This window comes from Austrofundulus limnaeus, unplaced genomic scaffold (assembly GCF_001266775.1).
Source record: "Austrofundulus limnaeus strain Quisiro unplaced genomic scaffold, Austrofundulus_limnaeus-1.0 Scaffold5, whole genome shotgun sequence".
Taxonomy (NCBI): domain Eukaryota; kingdom Metazoa; phylum Chordata; class Actinopteri; order Cyprinodontiformes; family Rivulidae; genus Austrofundulus; species Austrofundulus limnaeus.
Window position 1 is genome coordinate 4,131,988 of NW_013952407.1, and position 10,862 is coordinate 4,142,849.

At 41.5% G+C, this 10,862-nt stretch overlaps 1 protein-coding gene across 1 annotated transcript in view; it reads left to right on the plus strand.

Annotated features, from left to right (window-relative positions):
• The window catches only part of LOC106531703 (DNA-binding protein RFX7), a 16,645-nt gene extending 6,718 nt beyond the window's left edge, over nt 1-9,927 (plus strand). The window contains exons 3-9 of the mRNA XM_014027622.1: nt 307-392; nt 818-940; nt 1,912-2,028; nt 2,943-3,027; nt 3,105-3,318; nt 3,686-3,966; nt 4,151-9,927. Coding sequence (XP_013883076.1) covers nt 307-392; nt 818-940; nt 1,912-2,028; nt 2,943-3,027; nt 3,105-3,318; nt 3,686-3,966; nt 4,151-7,207 — 3,963 coding nt within the window. The 3' untranslated portion in view covers nt 7,208-9,927. The remainder of the gene's footprint in view (nt 1-306; nt 393-817; nt 941-1,911; nt 2,029-2,942; nt 3,028-3,104; nt 3,319-3,685; nt 3,967-4,150) is intronic.
• Nucleotides 9,928-10,862: the final 935 nt, after the last annotated feature.

The following is a 10,862-nucleotide window of genomic DNA, read 5'->3' on the forward strand; positions in this document are numbered from 1 at the left end:
TTTATGAGCAATTTAGACATAAAACATTTTTCTTAAGTTGTTTAGTGTGACAGGGCCTTTATCTTCTTTTTGTTTTAAGAAAAATTCAATATACTCAATACGTTTACCGTGTTCAACTGCAAATAAAATGTGGGTTTTGAGATTTGTGAATCATCACACTCTGTTCTTTGCAGTTTAACAACATCCCAACATTTTTAGAGTAGAATTTTTTTTATTTCCAGGCAGAAAATGTCTTTTTTCTGTTTGTGAGCAATAAAAATAAATTACAGCTGTCTGTTTTCCTTTTTGTCTTTTTCATGTCCACAGCAAGATGTGGAGAAGTTCTCAGACATCGAAAAGCTTTATCTCTACCTCAAGCTGCCTTCTGGTCCGAGCAACACAGCAGAGAAAAGGTAAAAAAATACTTTTCTGTTTTTTTAAGTAAATGTGAACTATCATTACAAATCTCAACTCAAACACTAGAAACAGGCAAGCTGTAGATAAATATTCATATATGTTGTTTATAATTCTGCGATTGTTTGTTTATCTTTAATGCACAAGCCCATTGAAGACTTAATGTCTTTTGTGGATTTTTCTAATTTTACACAATAAAATCCTTTTAGACCCTAATAAAATATATGAAACATGTCTGATCTGTAACTGTATTTAAATTAGAGCTCAGTTTACTACAAATACTTTTATTTCATTGACTAAAATGTGATTGTTCCTCTCAGGATGTTGGGATTGTGAATGTGAATGGATGAGTGGTGATGGTTTTGATGAATCAGTCAGGTACCCTTTGTATCTTGTCAGTCTGTGACCCAGATCTTTTTCTCAGTGAGCAGAGCGCCCTRTCATCGAGCCGCACGCAGCAGATGCATGCGTTCAACTGGATCCGGGATCATTTAGAGGAATACCCGGAGACCTCTCTTCCCAAGCAGGAAGTTTATGATGAATACAAGTACGTACAAACAAAGAGGTTTTTTTTTTGGGTTCAAGCTCGGGTATTTTTTAAACCACACAAACTAAATCAGAGGTTTCATCTGTTAGTGTAACACAGTTACATTTTCTGTAAAAGACAACGGGTAATGGTGTTCGTGCCTCGTCCTGCTCCACATTACTGCAGGCTAAAGTGTCAGTATAAATAGATGCAGCAGGCATGAGAATCAGAGAGCAGCATGTGCTGGTAATATTAGAATGGAAAATCTGAGACACTCATTGAAACGTTCTGACGGTCTTATGTAACTTTTTTCATCTTTTTTAACCTTACGAGAACAGAAATACCTCGCCACGTAGAAACGCTGGCGCCTTCTGGTCGGGTCACAGAAAAGTCTTTCACAGCGTTGTTTACTTCCTTTCAGGAGTTTGTTCCTAAATGTAAAAGAATTAGGTCCATTTTAGAAAGTTTGTACCTCACAAGTTTCACATTGCGTTATTTTATTTTGGTCTACCATTTCTTAAAGGAATGTATATTGACAGCTTCTTTTCATGCTAAAAGTTTCAGACCGAGGTCATCTTCTATTAAGATACATTACAGCCACTTTGCCCAAACCTTAAACATAGAGCAATCTCTGGCGATCTTGTGAAATAACTCTCAGCTACTACCAAGTTAAATTTCAGCTCCGTGTCTGTAAATTTGAAGAAGTTTCAGATCTTTTTGTGTTGTAAATTTCATTTGTCTGTGGCGGCCATCTTGAATCGAGTTGACGTTAAATGTTAATTAAATGCTGCAAGTTTTCTTTTAACTTGTTTTTGTTCCRTTTTATGTGTAAGAAAGCATCCCTGACACCCAGTGTTTGTGTTTTTATTGTGGAGATCCTGAATAAACGGGGCGAGAGGTGAACCCAAACTTTGACAAGACATGAAGACTCTCAGTGAAGAGAGATAATCAGGACTGTGTGTGTGATGCTGTTTCACTGACGTTTGTTTCAGGAGCTTCTGTGACAATCTGAACTACCACTCGCTCAGCGCCGCAGACTTTGGAAAGATGATGAAAAACGTCTTCCCGAACATGAAGGCTCGCCGGCTTGGCATGAGAGGAAAATCCAAATATCCTTTACTGGAAAAGACTGTATCTGTCTGGCCTGTGTGTGTGGTTGGTCTCAGACCATCTGCTGCAGCAGTTCATTTGCTCTCTAAATATAGATGTGAAATGAAATGAAGCCCCCCACACCCAACCCCTGCACCTCAAAGGCACAGGCATAATGCAGAGACCCTCGGGGGGAGTCTCTCTGATCTTGACCTTCAGTTTGTGACGTCAAAKTGCAAACACTGGTGTGCGTTCTTGACCTTCATAAACTGGACAGGGACTGTTCAGATATTTCCTGTTGGGGTGGGCGGGGGTTCTTAGGAAAGCTTATGAACAATAAATATCTTACCTGTAGCAGATTGACCACAGTTTGGAGAAGTAGGGTTTTAGTTCTTTCTGGAATAATGAGCAGGAAAGTGGAACACAAACAAACTCACAAAACTAAAAACAAACCTTTAATGAACACAACAAAAATACATTTTGAGAGTAATCTGACTTTTAAGCATCGAGTAGTGTCTCTGAATTTACTAAACCTGGTTTAATCAACTATAATCAATTTAATTACTTAATCAGTATCTAATTTCCCTCTAGGATCAATAAAGAATTTTTGAATTTGAATTAAACAAAGATAAAATTCAGAAGCAAGAATTAACCGTTTATGCTCTTAAAGAAGACTATGTTTAATGAAAACAACATTTCAACAAGATGTTTTGATTAGGAGCTACAGTTTATTCAGGTTAGATTGTTTTATGAAATGGTTCACCTTAGAATTAGTTTTAATTTTGTCAGATTGTCATAGTAATTTGATGATGATTAAAAATTAAACATTGGTTTATCATCTTGCAGCATCAGCTTAACTGGATTACAGAATTCTATCTATTTTTGCTTTTAAATGTAATCACTTTGTTTATTTTTGGTCTTAACGCTGACTCACGTATTGCTACAGCGGACTTAGAAAGAGACCTTATGTTCATATGCCGTCTCTGCCCACCCTGGATCTCCATAAAACACCAGATGGGGTAAGCATATTAACATGTTTCTCATCGCCATGTCAGTAAACTCTCTCTGTTGATTTAACCGTATCTGCTGTGTGCAGCTCCACTGTGACGTGCTGGACTCACCCTGCCAGCTGAGCAGCATCAAAGAGGAAGTGCGATTCGCAGCCTGTGATCTTGTGTGCGAATGGGCCCAGAAGGTGCTGAAGCGCCAGTTTGACGCTGTCGAAGACTTGGCTCGCTTCCTAGTCGACAGCCATTACATCAGCAACAAGTCGCTGGCAGCTCTCACCGTGATGACCGGCACAGCAACAGGTAGGAAAAGTTAAACTGCCTGGACCAGGATGGTGGCGACGCCTGGTGGCCGCTGCCTGGATCTACATTTAACTCTAGAACTTCTGGGTTTCAATTTGAATCAGTTGTGGAAATTTCCAAACATTGGTCTACTACAAAACAGAAAAATGTCTGAAAACTTTTTTTTCCAGCCATTCTTTGTTGTTTTGTTTGACATATTGAAATATTTTTGCCATCCGAAATACAAAATTGTATCAATGAGCCTCTTTAGCATGTTGGATTTTGTTGTATTGAGTCACACATATAATCTAAACCTGCCATCTCAAAAGGAGTACAAATTGTATTATTTCATAGTGATATTTTATAGTTTGTCTTTTATTTTCTCCAGAGGTCAAACCACCTCAGACCATTTCAGCCTTCATTCCCACATCGGAGGCTCATCCCTTTCAGCCTCAGGTGACGATGTTTTCATCACCGTCTGTGGATGCGAAGCAGCAGCTGCAGAGGAAGATTTATAGGAAGCAACAGGAGCAAAAGCTTCAGTCTCCTCTACCTGGAGATGGACAGACTAAGAGGGTAGATGACAGTGTGCCTTGCAGCAGCCCCACCACTCCCTCACCACAGCCAACTATTGGCATCGTGGTTACAGCTGTCCCGAGTCCCATCACGGTGAGAAAACGCCACTCTCACTGTACATCACAGAAGAAAATACATAGTTGTTTACAGCGTCAGTCGGTATATGTATAGTAATGATTAGGGATGAAGCAATAATCAAAAATCCAAAAATGTCAAAAACTTTGTGGTATTTGAAATTGTCAGTTTTCATTGTTGTGACTGATCTTTTCCTCTGCAGGTGCAGAAGAACAGGCAGCTGATGTCACCGAGTCCTGTGGGAACAGTGGAGAGCAAAATGCTGCCTATTAACTTCCAAATGGTGTCACAGCCCATCCAGGCGGTGAAACAGGGCCCCAAACCAGTCCAAACGATTCTAACCAGTCCGGTGGGTGAGCGCACAGCTCGGCAGCGCTACACTCAGATCCTACCCAAACCTTCCATCACCTCGGGTATCACCCTGCGCTCACCCTCCACCATGATAATCACCAACAGCCCCATTAAGACCGTGATGACTACATGTCATGTTAGCCCGGTCAGTTTGGTCAAGATGGCAGCGATATCGCTGGCTCCTACTGGCAGGGAAACCACATCCCTCACAAACGCCACGTTGCGGCCCGCAACTGCAGGCATCACTTCTGCTTCGCCCATTCTGGCCCCGCTGCCCGAGCCTGGGCCAATCGCCGACCCTCAGAGCATTGATGTTGAAATGGAAGTTGAAGCTATACACGAGAACAGCCAAATGCAAAGTTCTAGCGGTCAAGTTTTTACCCAAGGGTCAAACAGGGCTGGAGGTGCTGTACAGAGAGCTGCCAGTGTGCCCATACCTCAAACTAAAGGCTTCCTTGGTGTGGAGGAAACATCCAACATTAGCTGCAGTGGAAAGTCTTCATCGGGCACGAATACTGTGGGTCAGAGCTCAAATAAAACAAGCACTTTGCACTTATCTTCTCCCTCTCAGAACACCAGCACTGTTACTTCAGTAAACACCAGCAGACTGTCGTCCTTAGACGGCCTCCAAGCAGAGGAGGGTTTCTTACCAACAAAGAGCTTCAGAAAACGCTCAGGTCTCAGTCCAGACTTTTCCCCAGTTAAAAGGGTTTTTATGCCACAGCAACCAGCAGATGGCACTCCTGGATACAACATCAAAAGTATGGCTGATTATATCTCCAGCCCAGGTACAACAGGTAGACCTGAAAGTGCACCAGTCACTCAGGATGTAGAGATGAAAATGAGCTCCGTCTTGTCCACTCAAGTTAACACACAAAGCACTTCCTCTGTCAGAGCTAACTGCTTTAATTCTGTTGCCAAAWCACACATCTCATTGCCGAGGAGCAACACTTCCAATGTTATGGAAATTGGCTCATCAGTCAGTGGCACGTTACAAAAACAGCCGGAGCACACGGTGGGTAATATGTATGCCGCTAACCCTGGTTTTCAGAAACACACGGGTTCGAATTCAATCCCAGGAAACCTGAAAGGACCTCAGCACCAGACGTACGTCCAGTCCGATCCCGCTAATGACGCCCTTCAGTTTCTAAACCAAGCGTCATCCAGTCAGCTTGCTGAGAAACACATGGACTATTTTTCCTTCGATGACGACGTGACTCAGGATAGCATTGTGGAGGAGCTGGTTCAGATGGAGGAGCAGATGAAGCTGAAACAGCTCCAGCAGTTTGGAAACTGTGGCACCCTTCAAGACCAGCATGTTTTAATGTCAGACAACCTAACGTCCGCCAATCAGGCCACAGCTGCTTTCTATCATGCTGCACACAACAGCAGCCACCTGATCCAAACTCCCACACCCACGTCAGAGATGATGGGGGGACCGCAGAACTTCACCAGAGAGAGCCCCTGCTCCCACATGGCCTCCACGACCCCGGTGGACAGCGCTTTGGGAAGCAGCCGATACACTCCGGCGGGGACTCCGCACTCCAACTGCAGCAGCACTGTTCCTCCGAGTCCGGTGGAGTGCAGGAACCCCTTTGCGTTCACGCCCATCAACTCCAGCACGACCTGTTTCCAGGACAGCAGCCCCGTCTCCAGCAGCCCCGTCAAACCCATGCAGAGGCCGATGGCCACCCACCCAGACAAGGCAAGGCTGGAGTGGATGAGTAACAGCTACAGCAGCGGCGGCAGCAGTGGGACTATAAACAAGTCAAACAGTGGAGTGGGGATCCTTACAGGCTGTCGAGGTCTGATAGACGAGCATTTTCAGAAGCCTCATGCCTTTGCCGTTCCTCATGCACGCCACCACGACGGCCACTGTGGCCGCTTGACTCCCATCTCCCCCGTGCAGCAGCAGGTAGCCGGCATGTCCAACAAGCAGGAGGGTTTCGCTGTGCCGGCTCCCCTGGATAACAAAACCTCCAACACGTCCGCTGCAACGTTCCGATGCCGCAGCGTGAGTCCAGCGGTGCATCAGAGGAATCTGGGTGGGAACAACGCTCTCCCCAACGTCCCGCACTCCGTGGTGTCCCCGTTCAGTTCTCCAGTAACGCCTGAAATGTTAAACATCTTTTCTAATAGCAAGCCAAATCTGGGCACCAGCAGCTTGGCCCAGAGGAGCCGCTCGGTGCCGCTCAGCATCATGATGCAATCTGAGGTCCTGCCCGCACCGAACCAACCGTGCACCAGCAAAAACGTCACCAGTGTCCTTCTCAACAAGCTGGAAGGGGACAGCTGTGACTCGATGCGAGGTTTAGGCGTTCATAATTTACCCTCCACCTACACGGCACGGATGAACCTCACCCAAATCCTGGAGTCCAAGTCCAACAGCTCCTGCACTGATAACCAGCTGAACTTGATGAATGTTAACTCCACCAGCAGCTGTGTCTCACAGAGGCCAAATTACCTTTTAGAAAGTTCTATGAATGGAGAAATGGTTCTTTCAGCAGGGAACAACCAAACCCAGCCAGCCTCTGGAGAGCTAATGTTAGCTTTGAGATCGCAGCAGGAAGAGCTACAGCACCAGCAGCAGCTAGATTTCGGCAGCGTGCAGCACCTCCTGACAGATGGCGGCMTCACTGCCCCACAGCTCCTGGATCAGGTATCTGAGCTGACGGCAGGAGGACCAGATTTCCCCTGTGAAATCAGATTGACATCAGAGCTTTCCGGCAGTATCAATGACCTGAACGCGCTGAACACAAACCTGCTGTTTGACCCTAACCAGCAGCAAAACAGGTATGAAAACGCCGCTGCGGAGGACCTGTTTCAGCAAATGAGYGAGACACCACATTCAGGTGGACTCGAATGGTTGGAAAGCAAAGACCATCCRGCTGTGGGGCTGATGGGCTGATGACATTTCTTTGTTTTTGTTTTCCCTGTCATGTTGAACATGTTAATCTGTGGTAGTTGTGTGTTTTATTTATTTTCATTCATTTGAACTGTAAATAGCAACACTGGACTCGGTATGTTTTGTCCAGTTTAAAGTGCCAGGCTGAATGAACTGACATCATGCTGCAACACTTGAGTAAAATGCCGGTCATTACTCTTTAATGAAAGTAAAAACACCTCATGTTGTTTCATCAAGCATTAAAAACAAGCAGACAAAAAAAAAAAGAAAATCTAATAACAAAAAAATAACGGTATTGTGGTGTAAAGCTTGGCAACTGCAATCAGTGCATAATTTAGGCTTAATATAAACAAAACTATAATAAATGCTGGACTAATAATATAACAGAGTCATGTGTCAGGTAGAGTTWGTAAATTATCTTAGGATATTAACAAAAACTAACATTAGGTTGTGTAAAAATATACAATTTATTGATTCACTGTTTAGTGAAAAAAACAGAGAACCAAAATCATCAATATAAATCTATTTATTATAATCTGATTACAATATAGTAATACATTTGATTACATTCTATTTATTTATTCCTGGCTGTTTCTTTGATCAGTTTTCGCTTTAATTGAATATATTCAAATTACACAGGATAAAAAAAATAAACTTTCAGGAACTACAAACTAAAGTAAAATATATGCCTCAACAGTTATTTCCAAAGCTAATATTTAAGTAGTTTGAGCGTTTTTACAATAAAAGAAAATATTTATTACCCAGTTACGGCAATAATAAATTCGGCCTCTGTTCACATTTGTGCTTTTTTACTTAGGCAAATGAAAAGTCCCTTAAAACTACTTGTTTTATGCAAAGTTATTTGATTAAAACAAAACTTAATGAGATATAAAGTAAAGAAAAGCGACCTCTGTCTAGCAGCAATCCCCTAAAATAGCTTTAAGGATTTATATGGTGGTTATGTCACAATGACCACTGTTCGGATTTGAGGTTTTTATGTTGTGAGCAGCCATCGTCTACACTGCAATTTAAAAAAAGAAAGTTTAAAATAAAACCATTTATTTACTGAAGCCTCTAAAAGGGGAAATCTTGCACTTATGAACAGAAAACTTTAAAATAGAAAAAAGCCATTATTCCTTTCATGCATTTTTGTGCAACTTTCTGTGATTTTAAATGACTGCACTCAAATATAAACTTGCACTGCCCGGTCAAAAACAAAGTCACCACCTCAGTTTACCAAAGCAAAAAGATGAAGAGTCTTCCTCTGCCATGAATATTATGTTTCACCTGCAGGGAACAAGCTATTTAACCCCAAATGATGCAGCTAATGTGAGACTGTTGTTTAATAAAAGAATAAGCTCATACGTGAAGTCAAATAGTTGGAATTGGAGAAACAACTAAAACGTGCAGGATGATGGCCCTCAGGTACCAGGATTGGGCACTACTGCCCCAACATTGGGATTTCAAAGAGACGCTTTACACTGCAATCCAACACTAAATGAAGTCTGAATAGAGAAGGAAATGAGCGGTCCAAGAAACTGTTTAAAAAGAGAGTTGTTTTTTTATTTATTTATTTGCAAGATAATCTTTAATGCCTGTTGTACGGCACTGACAATCCGTTGAGGTTAACACTGTGAGGCTGTTCTTATGGAGCAGTCGTTGCGTTAATGTGAAGTTTTTACACGGATGCAGTGCAGCACGTGAACAAAACCTGCTGCCCCTCCACTGAGTCAAAGATGCTTCTGGTTTCTGAGCCTTTCATCCATGCCAAAGATCTGACCCAAGGCAACATGCACTACATGATGGATGATGTAACTGAACCTCCTCTTACTGTGATGTGCAAACTGAGGGTGTTTGATAGCAGCTGTGAGACACGTACCAACACTTTGTCTGACAAGAAGAGGTGATGAGGAAAATTTACAGCAGTGGAAAGACGTTTGTCTCTAAAACTCTGTCGGGAAAATGTTATCAAATGTATTTATAGGTAAAAACCACTGTAACTTACTGATAGACTGTTCCTTTGTTTTGTTTTCTGGCTGAACTCTGTACAGACTAGTAGTGTGGTCAGTTTTCAGTACTTTGGTTTGTTTTTCTGCTCATTTACAGTGTGTCATTTGTGACCTTTAATAACCTCGTGTAGTTGCAGTTGTCTGACCTGCACTGTATCCTCTTGGTATCATAGCATACTACCACCTCACAATATGTTTGTTATATTTTTTGTTTTTCACACAATTTTATCATTTGATGTAGTAAATATTGAGATCTTAGGACTAAGAACTGGGTGTTGCTCTTGTTTTAAAATATAAAAAGGCACTAAAATATGCTTTAAGATTAATGTCTGGATACATTACAAATGCAGTATGCAAAATATGACAAATTAACAGCAAAAAGTTAAAGTTTTAATTGTAGCAAAAAACTGTTTTGACTGAAAATGACTGTAGAAAGTTAAACCAGCTTTACTTGTTTATTTTCTGTTCTGTTTGGATATTTAACTCCACTGTGTGTCTGTGTTTGTTAGCACTAATATTTGTTAAATGAAGATTTTTACCCTTCCTCTTGTAAGTGGTTCAAAGCAGCAGAGCTTCTCTCCACTTTAAATTATTTTTGCCATGGCTTTTTACAAATTTTTTGCATTTTAGCTGTTGCTTTTCTAAGGGGAAGTGCTTGTTGTTACATTTTTTAAAACACTTTTTAAACTAATAAACATTTTTAGGTACGCCTCATCAGTGTGGGTTTCTTATTTTCAGTCTGTATGAAAGAGAAAAACGTGAGACTGAAGCATAACATAAATCAAAACGAGGACATACTGATTTTTTTCTTGTTGATTACACACCTACATTGTCTTTTTTAATCTAAACTAGCATGAAAATCAAATGTTGGGACATAAGCCATTTAATCATGTCCTGACACATAAACTTAAAAACTAACAAAATAATCTGTTAATCCCATGTTTGAACACTCCTGTTGCTGCAGGTAGTATTTTGGGATTCAGTGCCCTTTCGTGTTTTATGGAAAAATTTTGTGTTTTCTAAACAACASTAGCAACTGAGGGCTGCAGGCGAACTGGCTGCAGTCGAACTTTTGACAATACGATATTTAAAGCTGTGCTGCAGCTCCAGACTTATAGGTGTGTTTGTGTTCTAGTAAAAACTGACCCAGAGGAAAGCTGACTTTAGTTGTCAGGTTAAAGGGTCTCTGCCTTATCCAACAAACGTCAGACAAACAAGACCACCAGGGCAAACACTTACTAATTTTAAAGCTTCTCAGCTATAAACACATTTGGTAATCAGTATTAATTATTATTCACCATTTGACAGAACATCAAACTCCAAAACCCATAACTTTTACTTAATCCATCTAAAAAATATATCTTTCCACTAGATGTTTTGACTACTGGCATGTTTTCTCCTGCAGTCCCTCAAGAGAAGTTTGAAGACCATAATATTGATGAAACTAAATTAAAAAACATTGAGGTAAAACTATGGACTTTGCGGACAAGGTGAGGGATGTCATCATGGAGGCGGATGAAACTATGGTCTCTTTTGATGTTACATTGCTCTTCACGTGCGTTCCTGTTGATAAGGCAGATGTGTTTTGTGCAAGATTGAAATCAGACACCACTCTCAGCAGCATAACCACACTTTCCACAGAATAAGTG